Source organism: Callospermophilus lateralis, chromosome 1, assembly GCF_048772815.1.
Source record: "Callospermophilus lateralis isolate mCalLat2 chromosome 1, mCalLat2.hap1, whole genome shotgun sequence".
Lineage (NCBI taxonomy): Eukaryota > Metazoa > Chordata > Mammalia > Rodentia > Sciuridae > Callospermophilus > Callospermophilus lateralis.
In genome coordinates, this window is record NC_135305.1 from 171,845,709 (window position 1) to 171,867,126 (window position 21,418).

Sequence of the window (21,418 nt, forward strand, 5' to 3'; positions counted from 1 at the left end):
ATTCTGTTGAAAGTGGAGTATGAAAATCTGTTTAATATTTAACTGTAAGTTTTCCCCCAGATTCATCAACTATAGTATTCAGTTAAATATTAAAGTGGATTTAATGAATGCTTATAAAGTTACTGACTCAGAATTGCAAAGGCTGTTAGGCATTGTCTATTTTTAATAATGTTCAGTAAAATATAAGGTGAGTCACAGTAGTAGTATTGAATTTTTTGGTAGCTACTTTATTAAAAAAAAGGAAACAGGTGAAATTAATTTTAATGTATTTTGTATTACTTAATCCATGGAAAATATTTCAATGTGTAATTGAAACAAAAATTATTAACCAGTTACATTATTGTGTTTATACTGTCTTAGAAACCCAATATGTATTTTACACTTATAGCAACATATCTCCTTTAAGAGGCTAAATTTTCACTGGAAATACTTTTATCGATATAGATTTCATAAAGTTTACAGTTGAAAAAAGTAGACCCACATACCCAAGTTGTCCCAACCATACTTAAAATAATTGAAATTCGATTTTCTCAGTTGTACTGGCCCCATTTCAAGTGCTCAATAGCCACATATGGTGGTGGCTGCCATATTGGGCAGTGCAGATGTAGACCATTTCCACTGTTCACAAAAAGTCCAGCTGGATGATGAGGGTCTAATTCAACTCAGTAAGGAAACTGAGTGACAGTGGTAGACCTGGGACTAGAACTTTATAAGGGGTTTCATAGATGTTAAAAAAAAAAAAAAAAAAAAAAACATTGCCCAGAACATCAGCCTTTCAAGTAGCCGGCATTCAAATGAATTTGAAAACATGGCATATAATACATTAATTAGTCACCCATTGCTTAAAGATGGGACTTGCTGCTGAGAAAGCTGTCATTAGTCAATTTTGTCATTGTGCAAATTTCAGAGGGTACTTACACAAACCTAGATGGTACAGCTCACTGCACATCTAGGCTTATGGGGTGTGTGTGTTCTCTCCCTATATGTATGTGTGTGTGTGTGTGTGTGTGTAAATGTATATGTATAATAGTCTATAATATATATTATTTGTAATAATATTATATATCATATATAATACATGTATAATAATATAATATAGATTATAGACTGTTGCTCCTACAGCTTTAATGAACAAAACACTGAGATTCATCAAGCCCAAGAGAAGATAATGAACACAGTCAAGAGATATAGTAGGGGCTGGGGTTGTGGCTCAGTGGCAGAGGGCTTGCCTAGCGTGTGTGAGGCACTGGATCCGATTCTCAGCACTACCTATAAAGAAATAAAATAAAGGTCCATTGACAACTTAAAAAAAAAAAATATATATATATATATATATACACACACACACACATACACACACACAAAAGAGTGACACGGTAAATAGGAGTCCTATTGGCTACTGCTGGTGATACATGGCATACTGTTTTACAGTAAACTCTTCCTAAGAAGAAGGAGTACATTCAACTCAGTAAGGAAACTGAGTGACAGTGGTAGATCTGGGACTAGAACTTTATAAGGGGTTTCATAGATGTAAAAGAAAAAAATATTTATAGTATAGTAAATACATAAGCCAGTAACATAGTTGTTTATTATCATTATTGAGTATTAAGTACTGTGCAAAATTGTAAGGGCTCTACTATTGTATGTATGACGGGGTAGGTTTGTTTACACCACCATCCCCACAAACCTGAGTAATGCCTTGTGTGACAGCATCACTAGGTGATGGGAATTATTCAGCTTCATTATAATTTTATAGGACCACCATCATTATGCAATTTGTCACCGATTGGAACTTAGTTGTGCGTTGCATGGCTGTGCTCATTTCTACAAGGAATCAACCTTGCTTGTATGTACTGGGTTGTCAGGGAAAAAAAAACAAGAAGATTTAAACAAAATAGCTTATACTGTGGGTGTATTCAGGTCATGTTTAGTAAGGGACATTTTTATTACAGTCAACTAAACACATAACACAAAATTTGCCATTTTACCCATCTTTGAACATATGGTTCAGTGACACTAAGCATGTTCACATTGTGTGTACCCATCCTCTGTGCATCTCCAAGAATTTTTTCATGTTCTCAAATTGAAAAAAAATCTGTGTTCATTAAATGCTATCTAACTCCCTGTGTTTCTTTTCCCTAGCCCCTAGCAACCACCATTTTATTTTCTGCCTCTATGAATTTGATTATTCTAGGAACCTCAAGTGAAAGTGGAATTAAACAATATTTGTCTGTGTCTGGTTTATGTCCATAGCATAATGTCTTCAGGGTTCATTCAGGTTATAACTTGTGTCAGAATTTCCCTTGCTTTATTTATTTATTTATTTTTTGTTGATACTGGGATTGAACCCAGGAGCACTTAACCACTGAGCCATATCCCCAGCTCCCCACCCCCTTTTAATATATATATATATTTTTTTTTTCTTTTTTTTTTTTTTTAATTTAGAGACAGGGTCTTGAAGAGTTGCTTAGGGCCTTGGAAAGTTGCTGAGGCTGACTTTGAATTCGTGATGCTTCTGCCACCAGGTCTGGCAGAATCTTTTCTACAGCTGAGTGACATTCCACCAGATAGCCAGCTTTTTAGACTTTCACCCATTGAGGGACATTTGAATTGCCTTTTGGCTATTGTGAATAACGCCGCTATAAGCATTGCCTACAAATACCTGTTAAAGTAGTGGGGGTTTTTGTTTTTCATTCTTTTTTCATAAACCTGTTCATCATGCAACTTCCAAACTAATAGCCACAAAAGTGTTGCTACATTGGAAAACCCCAACTCCAGATCTTTGAATAGGAAAAAGAACTTTGTTACTGTCATGATATCTGAGAAATGATGAGGTCTGCTTTGTTCTCTTGCATTGAGAGGCTATGTTAGATATTCATACAGTATTACCCCTTCCTCACCATCTAATACACCACATACTCTTTTTTTTTTTATGTGTTTATACCTTCAACCCCTCTCTCTGTTGCCTCTGTTGGAATGTTAATTATGTGAGGATGGGGGTTTGGTTTTGTTTGCTTCTGTATCCTTGGCATTTAGAACCATGTCTGACACACTAAACAGTCAGTAGGATCTGTTGAATGAATGAATAACTGGAACTCAAATTTTACCCACCTTTGTGTTGACTGGCTATGATTTTAAGGGCGCTAGATTTGAGTTCCTTTGGCATATTTCAGTATTTCGTTTCCTGGGGTAGAGCATTTTAGTACCCCCCCCCAAAATTATGTGTGTTACCTTCTAAATGTCTAAAAGTATGAACAATAAGTGATATTGGGAGAGAAGATAGAGACGTACACTATAAAATCTGTAATCTTCTTTTAATTTGACTGCACTGTCCCTAAAATAGTACTGTGTAAAATATCCAGAAATTTCTACATTGATATCCTAGACTCAAATGAAAAACATTTCAACCTGAACAGTGGAGGTCAAAAGACCAATTATCATAAAAAGAAACGCACTAAATCATCACTTTTCAACATAAGTGCATCTCATGTTTTTCTCTTACTGTAACTAGAAATTGATTTTTCTTTTCCCCGCTGTGGTGAGTCTAGATGCCACTTTCACAGATCTCAGTCTTTGTCTGAGAATTTGGGTTTTTAAAATTGCAAAGACTTTCAAACATTGCTATAAACTTAGGAGGGAGCAAGGAAACCTGACTCTGTCAGGCAAGATAAGGTCCGGAAGCATTCTGAGCCTCTGGCTTTGTTGGAGTCGTCTTTCCTTTTCTTGGATTTTAGCAAGGATGTAATCTTGGTTCCAGTTAGAAAGGGCGATCACAATGCCAGATGTCAAATCCACAAATCAATCCTCTCCTTAATTGCCAAAGCTTGACACGTCCCATGTTGGACTTAGGTAAACGAGCTTTTATTAGCAATGGGGGAATTAAATTTCCTATGTAGACAAATTAACTTCTAAATTATAACAGAAACAAACAAAAACACACGTGGGGGTGGGGCGGAGCCCCTGGTTCCAGGATGACTGTTTTCTCACAGTAATCTGTCTCCTCTTTTGAGTCGCCTCCCCCTAGTCCACAGTTTTCCTCTGCACTCATTACCTGGTTACTACCTTCTCAGAAGGGTAGATTTGGATCTGAAACTCTTAAAAAGGGGGGAAAAAAAAGATTATCTTGGTTTCCTAATTAAAGTGGAAGTGGTAAAAACCAGATGACTAATTGAAGAGTGTGTTAGGACATGTAGCATATTTGGCCAATTCTTGAAAAGGGGCAGAATTCCATGGGGCGGGGGATCGACAACTTTATTTTGAATTAAAAACATTTTTTTTTTTTTAACAAAACGGAAAAGGCTATAAATTAGAGTAAAAAGGACAAATGAATACAGCAATAAAGGAAAATGGAAGAATGTATTTTGTATGTAAGCGAAATTCATCGCCGGTGCACTAAATTTTATGCACTAGAACTTAAATGGATAGAAAACCTGGTAGCTTCCTCTGAAATTGGTGATTGCAAACCCTGGTTTTACACACACAGTTCTTGTATTCAGTGAAAAATGATAACATGATTTCTAAATAAGTTTTTTATTAAAAATAAATATGCCCACACATCCACTTTATTATTTTTTGTGGAAAAGAAGGAAAGATAGTCTAAAATAGATCTTTATCCTCATCTAAGTCTTAAGCTGATCAGCTAAAACACCTGAACCTAAGCAGAGAAAAAACTGTCCATTTGACTTCAGTTCCACGGACACTGTCCCCTCACAAAGACAACCAGATGTTTGTTTTCCACAATGTTAGGCATTTTTCCTCAATACTTAGAATTTACGTTTTTAAAGTTTGGAAGAAAACTGCAGCTCCTTCTGATCTTTAGCATTTTCTAGTTTAATAATTTCATAGACCAGAAGTGTCTCAGCAGAAACTGAGCTTTGAATATTTATGCATTTGCAACAATCCAAGAAAGGCTTTAAAAAATTTCTTCGAATGGCTTGTATTTTGAAAACTCCCATTTAAAAAAAAAGAGGGGGGGGGGAGAAATACAGATTCATAGTTTTCATGGAGAATGGTGGGTTGAGTAGAGTATGATAAGTACATTGATTCCATGGGGGAAGGGATAAGTAGATGAAATTTCTTTTTTCTTGATATTCCTACCAATTGTAGAAAATATATATTTTTATATAAGGTATTCCGCCCTTCTTCCCTGGAAAACAATGTTTGGAAATTCCTATGTAAAGCTAATTTGCCATTAAGAGTACAAAGCCCTTTAATGGGATATCCAGGTCCCTATGGGAATTTTTTTTTTTTTTTTTAATACAGACACCATGTGGTGCAATCTGTTACCATCTACAAGGCGGGTGGGGTGGGGGAGCCCTGCAAGGGCCAAGAATAAAGTCATCTCTGGGAGTTTTTGAGTTATTAGTTAAAATGGGGTGGGGGATTGTAAAGCTGAAACCTGAAAATACCTTCCTTTCTGCCCTAAATTGCAATTCAGTCTAATATACTTAGATACAACGACAAAACAAACAAAAAAACCCCAGCAAGTTAATCAGTTTAGGAGAGAAAAAAACCTGAACCTTTTCTGAGATGGTTACATTGCCATTCATTTTGTATTTTAATCTAATCTACTGGTGATTTAATTTACAGATCTCAAAGGAAGTGTACGCTCAAATATTTGAGGACGTTAACGTATCAACCACTGTTTAATTTTGGAATGTGCCTACTTGCTTGACACAATATTTTACCAGCTAACAAATGTTTAGTCTTTTTTTTTTTTCACTTGACTAAAGAGAAATAAGTTTCACATTGCTCCATTTCATTCACCTTCTTATGTGCATATGCTGGGGAAGATTGGATGTTAAAAAAAAAAAAAAAACAAAAAAAACACAACTTCCTCATGCTCCTTCCTACTACATCTAAATCTGTTTACCAATTCAAAGCTGCTAAAAAAACCTGCATTCTCCTGCTAAATCAACTGGATGGCTAGAAACCAAACTGTAATGTAACAGCAAAAAAATTTATCAATTTATTTTCATGACAGAACATTCTCGAGAAGGTATAAAATTGTTCTGGCCGCTATACCAGTTTTCTTATTTCTTCCTTTCTCTGTTTCCTTTTTTTTTTTTTTAATAAAAAAAAAAAGGCTTTTGGCTTTTAAGCTGATACTTTTTATAGTTATATAACAGTTCTAATATTTTGTGACATTTTGTATTGTGACACCATAGATGAAATTGTTATCGGACTGACACTCTGTGCTGTTTATTCCTTAATTACAACTGTTAACACTGTAGAGAAGTGTGCTAATCTGCCAGCACATATTATGAAAACAACGTTATTGTTACCCACACCAACACTCACTCAACAGGATATTTCCAAGAGGGTAGTTTAAACGAACTTAGAAGAAGGATGGACATTTCAATAGTTTTTTTTTTTTTTTTTTTTAAGTTTGTTCTATTGTCCTTTTTTTTTTTTTTTAAAATACTTTACAATTTAAGATAATTGTAATGTAGCATAGACCTTTTACTAGCAGAGGCTGCCTCTACAGTTAGAAAATTACCATTTTCTTTCTAGTGCTCAAGTACTTGGTATACTAAGAATCTCAAAGCTGTATTGGGTTGTGACCTAAAGCTTTCTGACACTTTTTTTTTTTTTTTTTCCTTTACTGTCCTGGGGAGTGAACCAGTGGGGTTCTCTACCACTGCACAAGATCCCCAGCACTTTCTATTTTATATATTGAGACAGGGTCTTGCTAAGTTGCCCAGGCTGGCCTTGAACTTGTAATCTTCCTGCATCAGTTTCCTGAATAGCTTAGATTATAGAGGTGAATCACTGCCCCTGTTTTGACTAACAGTCTTTTCAGAAATAATGAAAATAGAAGGGAGACAGAAGGACAGTTTAAAAATGAAAATATTAGGGAGGGATTATTTGTACTCACAGGGTTGGCAATCCTTAAATAACCAAGTTAAAATCCAAAACCATTTCCAGCTCTGATGGATCTCCTTTTTCAAAACCAAATCTGAGCCTTCCTGAAACTGGCTACTTATCCACTATTTTACAATTCATTTCTTTTCATCTCCAGAATTTTGGAAGATGTGATTACCTGTGAAGCATGAAATTCTGTAAATCTATCTACTGATAAGTATTATACAAAAGTAGCTAAGTGTCCCTGTTTATACGTTAAAAAAAAAAAAAAACATATTAGGCAACTACCTTAATCTTCTACTTTTGTCCCCATAATAAAGTAATAAAAAGTAAAGATTCTAGAAAACTTAGAACCAACCTATTTAGATGAGAGTGATGTAAATATTTAAAATAGCACATACAATGCAGATTTAGTAACTTGTTTAATAAATAGTTCACCTTTAATATTAGTTTTTAACACTTTCAGGGGTTTAGTAGAAAGCAAATTCATGACCTTGGGATAGTAACAGTTGATAACTAGAGACTTCTCAGTAAATTCTTCTGTATTCATTGTCATTTAGGAGTTAATTAAACAATATGAACCATGTTCAATTCCCAAAGTTCTTGCAATTACCTACATGTTCTTTATTCAGCTTTATTAAATAATTAAAAAAAAACAGGATGCAAAAAAGTTATTGCTGTGTCTCATTTTGAAGGGTGTTTTCTGCTTTATTTTGATTTTCAACACCAATAGGATATGGTGCTCTTCCTAAAAGAAACTGTTCCCATTTGGGAATATATTCTTCTACTGATGCCCAGTAACGAGTCTGAAAAAAAAAATCCAAAAGTAAAAAAGCATATCAAGCAATTGAACTTGGCTCTTCATAATAGTCTAAATGTTTATTCACTTAAGTGTGTGTGTGCGTGTACACACACACACACACACACACACACACACATATACATAGAATGAATTTCCTCTACAGAATATTTTATGTTAATTTTAGAAAAAAAATCTGGCTACTTACTAGTGTTAATTTTCAAATTTCTCAGTAAAACCAGAGCCTGGCAGAATTACAGGTTTTAGAATTTTATTGTGATTTTACACGCCCTCTTGTGGCCAACCTTGTGATTATTGCCAGTTGTGTCATTTATGGCTATAAATCATTAAATATGTTAGCTTAATGTTCCAGATCTCATACTAAATGATACCAAAATGATTACAGTGAAGTGGTCAAACGTGAATACTTTCTTCAGAATTACATAAAATGATCTGACCTGGGATGAGATAGGGAACGGAACTCTAACTAGTATGTTACAGTCTAGGAGTCAGATGGATTGGCCCTTTAGGTATATGGGAGATATGTATCCATTCTACCTTTTACAAATCCGTGACATTTCAAATTGAAATTTGTCTTAAATTTTTTTTGTATGACCAAATACTATCAATACAGCTTAACCATTTTTTAATACACATAGCTGAAATTTGAGATGCTATATTTTTATTGGTTTGACTCTAGTGGCGTCTGGCTTTAGAAGTTCATGTAACATTGCTGTGACTAGGAGCTGTGATGGTTTCTTAGGTAACTGTCCTAAGGAGACTAAAGAGAGCTACTGTGAAAAAATTCCTGCATCATAGGAGATCATTTTCTATGAGATCAACACTACTAGTCCCATTTGGGGCAATGCATCCAATGAGTTGGATAGCACTAGGAACACATAATTATTTACACTGATCACTAAAAATGTACAGTGGCTTTGACAATTAAAAATGCTGAGGGATTCTCCATGTCTATACATCTATGCCTGTGGTCTCAGAAGCAGCCTGATGTTTTTAAAATAAAGGGTCATCCTGCTGTGCAAGACTAGCCAAGAAAAATACCATCCAAGTCCTGTGCTTGGGAGTTTCTCTGCCATTCACGGCTGGATTAACCCCTATTGTGTGGGCCCTGTGCTTGCCAGGGTAAGGTATTGGAGAATTCAACAAAGAAAGAGATGCTTGGAGCATGACATTGTACCACAGCTTTTTCTCTCTTCGATCACTGCCTTTTCTTATTACCCTAGATGACATAACAAAATTGAGGGCAAAATTCTCATCCTTTAATTTTGAGTCCATTCATATCCCCCGTTGGGCAGAAAGCAAAATTGCCATTTGAAAAGGGTTATTAAAAATACATAATAGAACCTATTCTACATGTAGTGAATTCCCATTCATCACAAACACATTCATATACCAAATATGGTTCATTTTTGCAACCATCTTCTCACCCTGCTCTTGAACTGAGCTAAATCAAACAGACAAAAGCCACACTGTCGTGTATGATAATGTGTACTTAAATAGCTTTGGTTCAATTTTGGTGAAGGGACAGAACTGCTACTTCCAAGAGTTCTAACAGGAAAAGCACTCTGGTTAGGCATGCTGCTGCCTTAAGGTTTATATCATGTTTTCTATGATTTAACAGGACTGTTGTTTCTAAGGGATGAGGAGTAAAGACCTTTAAAAAAAAATCCATTAGATTAAAAAAAAAAAAAGTTATTTTCATCAAGATCCTTCCTAATTACTCACTACCTATAAAACATGGTATTGTGGATATAAAAAGAACACATCTTGCTTCTTTTGATGAATAAATAAATCTGGGTAATACACACATGTAACCACTGTTTACTTTACAGTACCCTACTGATAGGGTGAGGTCTGGGTTACTTTTGTTCCCTTAAGAGTCTCACCTCAAGAGAAACCACTTCAGGCAGTGGATCTGGGTGAATCCTGGTCTGCAGAGATTTTTCTGCTGCTTCTATATCCTGTATATAGAGAGAACATTTATCATCAAAGTGTATTTATGAAATACAAATGACACCTATCCTACCACTATCTACACCCTAAATCTCTCACCTCAGCTCCTCTCTAGACCCACAGTTTTAACTGATGGAGGGACACTGAGGCAGGAGAACTGATTATAGCTCAATTAACCAGCTTCTACTAAAGAGTGCAGGGTTTCTGATTTTAAAATAGAAGAGGGGTTGGTATTTTTACATTCCGCCTTTTCACTTTGAATAGCTGGTAAATGCCAGTAATTTTTGCAAAAAGAACTTCCTTTAAAAATGCTCAGAGCATTAACTTAGTTTTAAGATGACCTAAAAACAGCCAGACAAATGAAATAATCAAGAATCCAGGTACAAAAACAAATACTCAGGTCCACACTGTGCTAACTTAAAAAATGATGAGTTCCAGTCTCTCCTGATGATGCAAATGGTACATTAATTAGTGGCACACATTTTGTTGGTTCAGCATTTCATCTTTAAATTTTTTATATTGATGCAAACATTTCACATATTTAAAAGAAGTTCAGTGAGGTACCTTAGTACTTTTTGCCAAGACCTTCTTACTAAGCTATCCAGATTTTGAGGACTAGATTTCAATGTTAATTTCAATGATAAATGTTATTGCTAGGTAGTGTATTATTCAGCTGATGGCATTCAAACACTGTGCTTTAATTCGTAGCTTAACTTGTAGAAACATGTATTTTCTCTCACAGTTGTCAAAACACCAGGATAACTAAACTTATAACCCGGTACAATTTTTTTTAGCTTCATACATGCATGAAACATTTGCCCAGTTATTGTAGGATTTTGCAAGTTATTGCTGAGACCTTTGAACTTCGTTTAAAAACACTCCCCAAATTGGCACCTATTTTTTTCTGGTTGTCCACTTACTACGTTTATCAAGGTCTCAGAGGCCTGGCTTCAAGGCCATGCAAATTTTGTTTCTCCTTGGAGCTTAGTGAATTGATAGAAAAGAGGAAGTTCTCTTGATCCCCGTGCACGCATTGGAGCAATCTAAGTAGAGGGCTGTTGGACAGACGGAGAGAGATGGAAAAGGGCGTGGGAGTGGGGTGTGAAGAAGCCAAAGCTGAACGGGAGAAAAAAGATAGCAGATGGTAGCGGCGGGAGCAAGGAATGGGTGTGAAATGTAAAAGGGAAAAACAGGAAATTCCCTAAAGGGACTCCCCAAAGTTGCACAACCATTAGTGCACCTGCTGTCTAGAGGAAGGTGATTTGAAGGGGGGGGGGGACACCAAAACAGCATCAATTTGGGGTTTAAAAAATTGATCTATTAGCATGACTAACCCATCTCAGAAGTTTACATCTAAGATGCACACTGAAGAGTGTTTGATGCCAACACAACAGACACGGAAGCCTAACTCTTCTGTGATTATGCTCAGATTTTACAAGGTCCTGGAAAATTATTTCTTACTTTTAGAAATCCAGTCACCAAAACACAAAGAGAATAATCACACCTTCAATTGTGCCAATATTCTAAGAACAGTTTATAAAGCTATTGTTAGTTGTAGATCTAGGTGTTACTAGCACTGTAGAAGTATTATAAATGTTTTTCTTGAAGACCAGAAAATTAAGATGCTGATTATCTCTTTAGAAGAGCAGATTTGCAAACAAAAGAGCAGATATGGGCAGACGCACGTGGGCTGGGAAAGCAGGACTATGGTGAGACAGACTTTCATGTCTACCCCAAGATTACCACATCTCAGAAAAGCCTCTTTCTTATATTTAGTGATATTTTACATAGATGTTTTTTGTTCACCTCCGTCTCCCTGACCCCTTTCTCTTATCTCCTCTTTCTCTTTAGCTGGTTTCTTTTTCTTTCCTTGCTTCTAAGTCTGGGTTTCTTAAGAACTGTGATATCTGTCTTCATATTTTTACTCCATATCCTTTTAATATTATGTCTCATCTAGTTCCAGGTATCTCTGTAGATGACTGGCCAACCTGGCATCCTAACCCTTACTTCTCAACCAAATGAAAGAAGGCTCATCTTTTTCCCACTTGAATGAGTGCTGGTGGGAATTCCTTACTCAACAAGTACTTACGAAGTCCTCTGACTTATGCCAAGAGTATATATCATTTCACTTCTATCCACACCTGTTGTGAAACTGCTTAAATGTTCTAAAAAGTGTGTGCTTCTCACGCACAAGGTCCTAGATTCAGTCCGCAGCACAAGCATGCCCACATGGGTATATACACAAAGAAAGAAAAAGAAAAAAAATTCTAGAAGTAAGCAAGGCACAAGTTTTAAGTTGTCTGTGATTTTGAGTAGCAAGAAACCTTGTGAAATTCCATTCATCCTAGCACATGAATCGCCCTTTTGTCCAGTGTATCTACAGCGTATATGCTATCTGCCTGTTAGTCACTTAGCAGTTATCTGGGTTATCAGCTTAGCTGCCACAGTATCACAGTGCTTATGTTTAAGTTATCCTCATGTAGTAGCCTGCTGCCATGTCACAATGTCTGTCAGTCACTTTACTTCATCTCATCATACTGGCATTGTATCAGCTCACATAATCATAAAAAGGGTGAGTATAGTATAAGATTTTGAGAGTGAGGGAAAGAAAACATTCAGTTTTTATTATGATTTACTGCTATAATTGTTCCGTTATTCTTTGCTGTTGTTACTTTCTTACTGTGCCTAATTTATAGGCTGAGCTTCATAACAAGTTTTAATGTGTAGAAATAAATAGCATATATACGATTAGGCATCATCTGCAGTTTTAGGCATCCTCTGGAGGTCTTGGAACATATGTCCCACAGGTAAGGAAGGGTCTACTATATGTAGTTATGTTGGTATTGGAAAATTCTTTGGGAAATGGAATTTTGGGTTTGAGGGGAAAAAAAATCCATAGGTGCAAGGTTTTAAGTTAAGAAACTTGCAATCCTATAATTAAATTGGAAGTACTGATAGATGCTCTTGTATTTTATCTTTAAAAAATGATCAAATGAAGTTGCAATAAATAGTCCTAGTGCCCAAATTGAGGGCTCTAAATATATTTCCTGCCAAAAGGAGCCAAGACTCCCTGAAGCAATGACCAATTCCTGGTGTGGGCAGCAAACATACCCAGTAAGCCTAGATAGATTACTTTCTTTCAGATAATTATATCAAAGACATTCAGTAGCTAACTTGAAGAGGCTTCCACTTTGTAAAAGTGCCATAATTTAAGAATTTTAAAAATTGTAATTTTTTAGGTTTTCAAATTCCAGATAAATTTAAAACAAAACAATACCTCAGTGATCACCTCTGGAGGACTGCTGAAAACAACAATCTATTATTTTAAAAACTAAATATAGGAGTATGGCTATAGCTTAGTGACAGAGTGCCTGCCTAGCTGGCGTGAGGCTCTTGGTTCGATCCTTAGCACCACATAAAAATAAACAAATAAAATAAAGGCATTCTGTCCATCTACAACTCCAAAAAAACAATTTAAATAAAAATAACTAAATATAGGGCTGGGGGTGTAGCTTAGCATGTGTGAGACCCTGGGTTCAAAACCCAGAACTGCACAAACAAAATACACACAGGTGTGCACAAAGTCACACCATTAAAAATAGGGAAAGATCAGATACTCTGCATACCTTTTTCCTATGTGAACTGGATATCAGTGTAACCAAGTAATCGAAGAGGGAAAGATTCCCTTCATATAAATAATCAGCAATTGAATGAGAAGGAATAAAAAAAAAATCTGAATATCACTCTTTGCAACCTCTAACATAGCAAGGCAGTGCTCATCAATGACTGCCAAATTACAAAAGGAGAGACATCCATCCATTGTAGAAGTTTTCGTTCCCTAAACTTCAAACCTGTGTCTGCCGAGGCCCCTTGATCCGCCCTGTTGATACACTAGCCATTAGCCTCCTGTGGCTACCAAATGCTTGAGAAGTGACAAGTCTGAGTTAAGATATACTTAAGAATAAAATATACGTGGAATTTTGAAGACTCAGAAAACATTTTTATAGCCAACATTTGAAATATTTTGTATATGCCTCACTAAAAACATTATTTTAGAATAATACATTTCATCTGTTTCTTGTCTTAAAAGGTGGTTAGTAGAAAACTTAAGTAACTGGTTATCCTGGGTGGCAGTTTGGTCAAAGGCCCCATTTAACTGCCAGCTGTCCTATGGACACTTCCAGATCACTCTTCAGAGGAAGCACTCATTGAATCTCTGAATTGTAGGAGTGTTTTCCTCTTCTTTCTTCCTCTGGCGTATTCTTCTGGCTTTCTCATGAGATGACATTATTTTCCACAGAACTGCCTTTCTGTGTAAAACTAACTTTTCTGGGGAGGTGATGGGGAGAAATTACAGTTTGTATCATACAAGTATTTATGGAAACAAAATCCTGTTTCTCCTGAAATTCACACCAATTATACTTATATTTCTAAAAGGCAGATAAATTCCACTTAACTAATTCTAATAGAGGAAAATGTCTCAGCCTGTGTTTTACAAGTTAACTTCAGTTTATGACATTTATGACTGGACCCTGATTGCTTCTTCCTTATTTATATTCACAGCCATATATTCACTAATATGGTTAGATATTAGTCGGGATTGGTATGTTCCTTATTCTTTGATATTCTTGACAATTAATTTTTCCAAATGAATTTTCAGAAACTTACTGAGTTCAATGCAAAGTTTTGGAATTAAAAAAAATCTATAAAAAACTTTGTGACAAGTGACTTTAGAAAAACAACAGTCTCCCTAGTTGGGATTAAGGCATATGTCACCTTTTAAGCTTTCTGCTAAATCTCGTGGTGTAATAAGTAGTTTTATAGTATCATGAATAACCCTTGTTAAGAGCACATCCAAATATCTTAGAATTTTATTGTTAATGTGAATCTGATCTCTTTTCTGGTTGTATACATAGAATTGCTATTAATTTTTGTACTTTTAATCTGTTAATTTGACTCAATTCACAAAACTTAGCCTTTTAAAGTATATAACCATATAATATAAAATGCTGCTGTTGTATCTTCCTTTTCAAAAGTTAAAGGCCATTAACTTTTAATGTTTATTATATTGGTTACAAGATCTAAGAGGTCAAATGATGGATGATAATAGGAGCCATCCTTATTTGTTCCTATCATTACAGTACAGATTTTAATGGTGCCATTTTTTAAGGAGTGTGCAGTGCTTTAGAAATACCTATCCTAGAGGTAACTTAACTTGTTCCTGACAAGAGGCATTAGGAATAGTTACCCTACGGTTTTCTCATCTTGAAAGAATTGGCCCAGATTAGGGTTTTTCGGTTTTTAGGGCAAGAACCACACATCAAAGAAAGGCTTTGGATGGGGCTTTGGGCCAAATCAAGTCCATTTTTATTTATTTTGTGTCTTCAGAAAAAGTTTTAATGCTAAAAATGTTTTAAATCTTTTAGATGAGACTCTAATGTAATATCTATGTCATTTAAAGTTTCTCCTGAGAGCTAAAGTAGCTCAGTGGTGGAATGACTCCCCTCCCCTGAAAAAGTTCTCTCCCATCTCAAAATTCTGTAATTAACTCCTATTTATTATAGTGACTTATATGGTAGAGCCATGAACATCATTTCCAAAATTAAAAAAAATGGGGGAAAGCAGGATAAAAATTGTCTATATAATTATTCAAAGTATGTATTAAAAGAAAAGGGAAAAGACTGCTTTTAGCAACAAGCACTATGTCTGATGTAATAGGTGCTCAAACAGTGGTTACTAAAAGACTGAGAGGAAATATACAAAAGTGTACTTAAGTCCAGATGGGTAGGATGGTATGGACATATAGTGATTCATCTTTTTCTTTTAAATGATTTTTTTTTTTTTTAATATGAGAATATATTACTTTGGTAATCGGGGGGAAAATGCCATACCAAACTGAAGTTCCTCACAACTATAAAACTAGGTTCATTATTTTTCTTATCTACAAACACTCCTTGACTTATAATGGGATTATGTCAAAAAAAATCATAATTTGGGACTACAGTGTGAAAATATATGTAAAGCACCCATCCTACTGAGCATCCTAACTTGGCCACACAGCACACTATAGAAAATCACTTGTTTCTCTTGTGATCTTGCATGGCTGGTTGGGAGCTGCCTAGCTCTGCTGCTGCCCAGCATCCCAAGAGTAGCTTACTGCATATTGTTTGTTAGCCTGGGTGTCAATTAAATTCACAACATCCTAAAGACAAAAAAGTGTAAGCTGAACTATTGTAAGTAGGGGATCATCCATACATGACAATTTCTTAGCTTTGCTTCTTTAAAAAAATTTTTTTTTTTTTAGTTGTAGATGAACACAATACCTTTATTTGTCTATTTTTATGTGGTACTGAGGTTCAAACCCAGTACCTCACAAGTGCTAGGCAAGTGTTCTATCACTGAGCCATAATCCCAGCCCTTAGCTTTTCTTCTTAACTCCAGTTTTTCTATTCTTGATATCACCTTGCATCTAAATAGTAAATGAATCTTGCTTAAACACCCACTCATATGTTTCTGATATTAGTTTGTATTTTTCTTTTGCTTAGACACTGTCACTACTTTATTATCTCTACAATATTATCTCAGCATATTAAATCTCAACTTCTTTTGTCCCACAACATACATTGTTTCCTGTGAATCTGCACACTAGTTAGCTTGTAGTACCATGAACATTCATAAGGCCATTTATTTTTTCTGCTCTTGGCTCTTTTTGCTAAGAATCCAATGGAATACCTTTTTTTTCTGCCTATTCAAATATAAATGAAGCCTTGCTTCCTCTCTGAGACCTCTCAGAATATTCTTCCTCTCAAACATCTTTATGTACCTATTATCATATTTCATATCATTTAGTGTTTAATCACATGAAGTCTCAGAGTTGCTGATATTAGGGAGTTTATAACCTTTTATCATCAACTAAGCCTTGATGATCAACTAATTACCTTCATATCAAGAACTATGATTTACAGTTATTTCATTATCTCCACTTTCAGCTTCTGTGCATTCATCAAATACTTGCTCATTAAAAGGACACCACTTGAGAACCAAATATCACATCACTTGCTTCAGGTAGGAAGCAATCAAGCGTTCTAATTTAGTTTTTCTAACTTTTCACAGCAAATTCCAGAATACCCTATATATTTCCATTTAAAAATAAATATTGCTAACACCATTGGGCAAGTAAGACATATGGCAATATAGAATGCTTTGGTAGCACTATGGCTGTGACTTAAATTACTGTGGATCAAACTGCCAGAAGCTGAGAAGATAACTGAATTTTCCTCTTCCTTTATCCTCTAGTGAGGATAGAAGATAACTGTATCATGCCTATCGATGAAAATATTTAACAATAAAAAACTGAAAACACTGCTTTATAACTTAAATAATATAGTCTTACTACCAAATGTTTTAGTCATAGGATCTCTTGGAAGCTTGAATGGAAGCAAACTTTAGGGTTTTAATTATGGATGAAGCCACAATTCTGGAAGCAAAGTATAGCAAGCAGCCAAAAATGTTACACATATGATTTTACTCCAAATGGGCACATTGGCCAAATGGTGAGGCCCTGCGCAATCATACACTTTGACCACCTCCTCCATAACCATCAAAAGGATCTGGGAAATCTGCTATAGTAGACATGAATTCTGTGTGTTGACTGTGGTTCCAAGAGGGCAAAATCAAATTGTTCTTATTTTTATAATGCTTAATGGTTTTGAGTTGGATCTAAGCACATTGCAGGTACTTTAAGGTCTTTCAGGATCTTCTTTCAAATAAAAGAAGATGGAAAATGGAAAGGGACACCTTCTGTTTCTTACTTCTTGCACAATGGAGACTTTAATATTCCTTGTGTAGTTATTGATTTTTCTGGATGTTTGAAAACATTCATTTTTCATGAATTTCTTTTATCTTGAAAAATGAGAACCCATATGTTATCTGTCTGATGAACATGGGTTTGAAACAAGATACTCCCCCATTAATTATCTATTACTCAACAAAAAGTCATATAAATGAAAATAATGAAATTCACGTAAAATGTTTTTGGAAAGGTGGGAAACATCTCTGTACTTAAGTCATGGAAGCTTACCTTTAAAAGACTAAGATTCCTTTTAAAAGCAGTCTCAGCTGCTTGCAGTTGTGATCCCTTTTCAGTGTTTTGATTTCCAGATTTATTCTGCATTTGTTGAAGTAATATTAATCTTTGTGATACTCTAGAAAAAGTGAAGAGCAGAAAGAGTGAAAAAAATTAAAAAGCAAACATTTTATTGCCTGCCCAGTATACAAAGCTCATTTCTCAATTGCATCTAATTTCCACTCAAACCTGTTTTGAAGGTCAGATATGTCGTCAATTAATGGGACAGTGAGTAACTTAGGTAGTTCAATGTCTTAAGTCAATCTGGGTGAAATTATTTTTTATTTTCATTAACACATTCTTTATATATGCTTGTAAGTACATGCTTCTGTTTTTTAGCCTCTGGTCTTCTGAAATTATTTTGGAGTGTTGAAGATATGTTTTAATTTTTGGTGAAAATGCAAACTGTAATACATATCTATCTCCTTGTACACATAGTTATATATACCTCCCCACACACATACATTGATATAACTTGCTATATGAAACCTTCTGCTTAACACTTCAGTACCCCTGAATCTCATGTTACACATTTAGAATTGTGCTAAACTTCCATATGTTTGAAGAAGCAATAAAAATATTTTTTCCCTCTTTTTCCAAGAGAAAGATGATGGTTTGATATATGAGTGAGAGGCAGTGTGTATGTATGAATGCTGACAACAAGGTAAAACAGTACTTGAAGGAAGATGTAAAAAGTAATTAAATTCTCAAAAACTATTTCATTATATATAATATACTTAAAATTTTCTTGCTGCTCAAGTGCTCATTTAGTCTTAAATGATAAGAAAATATGTCAGATGATTAAAAACACATAAGTCTAGCCATTTCCAGATAGTTGTGGAGGTTTTCAAGAAACACCATTTCACACAGGTGTCTTAAAGGTAGAATTAAAAACTAAGGACTTTGAACAATCATTTTCTGGGGGAGTGAGTAGGGAGACAGGGTTAGAAATTTATTTTAGAAAGTCAAGGAGAGAAGGATCTGGGTAATTAAGTAAATGAAAGTCTGAGAGCCCACAGTCAGAGGAGGGAGAGGACTAATATTAAATATAAGAGCAAGACTGGCTGCACAATTTGTAGGACCTGGAGCACAATGATTGAGGATTGTGACATCAGGGTATGAAACCAAGTTCTGGGCCAGTGACTGTGTAGGTCACATACCCATGAAGGCCCTCTGGTAAGAGACTTAGAGAAGACCATGAACCCATTTTGTCCCCTCATCTCAGATGTGGAACACCTATTAAAAACTTAACTATAGTAAGTTTATATTTATACATAGCTACATAATACATAATTATGTAATGATAGAAATTAATTTATTAATAAAAATATAGGCTCTAGACTGTGATTTTTGAATCAATTTTAATGCACCTTTTCCAATTTCACTGACATATTTGCGGAGTTGAAAATTGGGGACTTACTGGGTTAGGTGTTATTGTGGAATTAAGGGGAAGAAGAAGAGTGAATTTATCTAGATATTAGTAACAAAGATAGAATAGAATTATACCTTTTAATCCTGGTTTTTCTTAAGAAACAATGAAAATTCCTTATGCCCAAATCTTTTTTTTTTTTATATTTATATTTTAGTTGTAGTTGGACACAATACCTTTATCATTTATTTTTTTCAATTTGGTGCTGAGGATCGAACCCAGGGCCTTGCACGTGCTAGGCGAGTGCTCTATTGCTGGGCCACAACCCCAGCCCATGCGCAAATCTCTTAGGTGTCAGAAAATTAAAATGACACACTTTCAAAATGTTAATCTTCACTGTGTTTCGCCAATGAAATCAGTATAACTTCTATGTTTGCATTATACTTTTTTAAAAAACTTACATTTCCTCATGTCTTTTAGAAAGGTGAACTTCTTGAGCGAAAAATGAAGTCATCTTTAATCAAAGCTGTGGCATAAGCTTTCTTCTAAAATAATAAAAACATTTAAAGTTACTTCTACCACATCCTCAGCTATGCAGTATTTGATTAGTATCTTAACCCATTGGTTCTTTCAGAGGAGAAATGGAAACTTGAGATAGAGTAATGTATAAAATGAAAGAATTGCACTTAAATACATTTTTATTCAAGATGATTAGTTTTTCATATGCCAGATCCATCTAAGGACACTATGAGTCAGGTGAATTCAACATACTTAACATTTCCCCCTGTTTTTCTTTTTTCAAACTCTAACCTTCATCAGAATTAAAAACAAGCAGCTGGTACTAAGACGAATGAACACGTATTGTATCAACAGGAAAAAAAAAATCCATTGTAAAATTCAAGGCAGGAATACCATTCCTTATTGCATGTGTGCGCGCGCGCGCGCACGCACACACACACACACACACACACACACACACACACACACTCAGAAAGGCAAACAAGTATGAGAACCAACTGGAAACTCATGGTCTTTCCTTTACTGGAAGACTGCCCAGTTCTACCACGTCTCTTCCAAATAGGAAAGTATTTTTTTCATGTGTAATTGTAAGGAAAAGCACAAGTTAGTACCTTCACCTTACCCTGGCCACTGAGAGCTCTCATTTTCAAGACACACTTGGTTCACCTTGGTTAAAAAGCACGGACAAAGCAGTTAGAGCTCTAGCACAAAGCTTTCAAGAGCTCAAGCCTGAAGACACATCTGGATGGGCGCAAAACCAAGAAGGTGCCTGACCTGGGGGGGGGGGCAGGGTAAAAGAAAGGAAAAAAGAAAATTCCTTGCTGGAATGAGGATTTTTTTTCCTAAATTAAACACTGATCATGAATTAGCTGCCTGAATGACCAACATCCAGGCAAAGTCTGAACTCTGCATTCATACACAGCTTTGGCTGTAGAGCGTAGAGCGCTGAGCCCAGCTGAGGGAAGCCGGCGGCCGGCCTGCCTTCATGGGGTTTCCCTCCTAAGGCCAGGCTGTGTTTCCTCAGAACCGAGGACAGCATTCAGTCGCCCGCTAGCCGGCCAAGGTCCAATTACAGATATTTTCCTGCTAAGGCTAATCCTCCTCGCCGCTGCTTCTCTAGCGTCATAGAAACTAGAGCTGATTGATGCAGCACCAAGGCAAGACCGGAAAGTCGGTCCACGGCAACTTTTTGGTACCTCTATGGCGCTTCAGACAGGGCAAATCGCGCGTTTTAAACCAAGACTCGCTCCAAGTCGGCCCCTTGACCCCCCCCACCCCCAACTCCCCCTTCTTCCTGAAATACTCAAGAACTTTCCTCATCACCCAGGCTCTTCCCTCTTCCTCACCGGCCCTGCAGACATCTATGCGGTGGTCTGATAGTCAGGCACCGACGCACCACCGTAAGGACTTCGCTCACGGAGCCCACCGACAAGCTCTTCCGGGAAAGCGCATTGCGCAGGCGCAGAGGACGGGGCGCCATCTTTATACACGCACATGCGCCATGACGTCACCACAGCTTTATAAAAGGCGCGTGTTGCCTGAGTAGGTTAGTGACGCGTGGCTGCTTTGAGGAGAAGGTTCGTGTCTGGTAGGCAGTGCGCGGGAGGTGCCCAAACGGGTACTTAGGAACTTGGGGGGAGAAATTTCTTTTGGTGATGGCTGTGTTTCAAACTCTTTTATACTGGAATTTGCATATGTTAAAAATACTTCAGAGGGTGGAGCTGGTTTCCTAGGAACCGCTTGTGGAGAAAAGCTCTGCAAAGTAGTC

General features: G+C 36.1%; 1 protein-coding gene across 1 annotated transcript; it reads right to left on the reverse strand.

The window, feature by feature from the left end:
* Positions 1-7,269: 7,269 nt before the first annotated feature.
* Cep15 (centrosomal protein 15) lies at positions 7,270-21,124 on the reverse strand. The gene is made up of 5 exons (XM_076867883.1): positions 20,997-21,124; positions 19,593-19,676; positions 17,718-17,841; positions 9,571-9,645; positions 7,270-7,670 (listed from the first exon to the last, which is right to left on the reverse strand). Exons 2-5 carry the CDS (start codon positions 19,643-19,645, stop codon positions 7,536-7,538), a joined length of 387 nt encoding a protein of 128 aa, XP_076723998.1. The 5' UTR covers positions 19,646-19,676; positions 20,997-21,124; the 3' UTR covers positions 7,270-7,535.
* Positions 21,125-21,418: the final 294 nt, after the last annotated feature.

Excerpts from the sequence above, each read along its gene's own strand:
- Cep15 (XM_076867883.1), bottom strand. The coding sequence starts at position 19,645 with ATGACTTCATTTTTCGCTCAAGAAGTTCACCTTTCTAAAAGACATGAG. Across the intron at positions 9,646-17,717 it reads GGAATCTTAGTCTTTTAAAG|GATATAGAAGCAGCAGAAAA; the intron begins GTAAGCTTCCAT and ends CTCTATATACAG. Across the intron at positions 7,671-9,570 it reads CTGAAGTGGTTTCTCTTGAG|ACTCGTTACTGGGCATCAGT; the intron begins GTGAGACTCTTA and ends TTTTTTTTTCAG.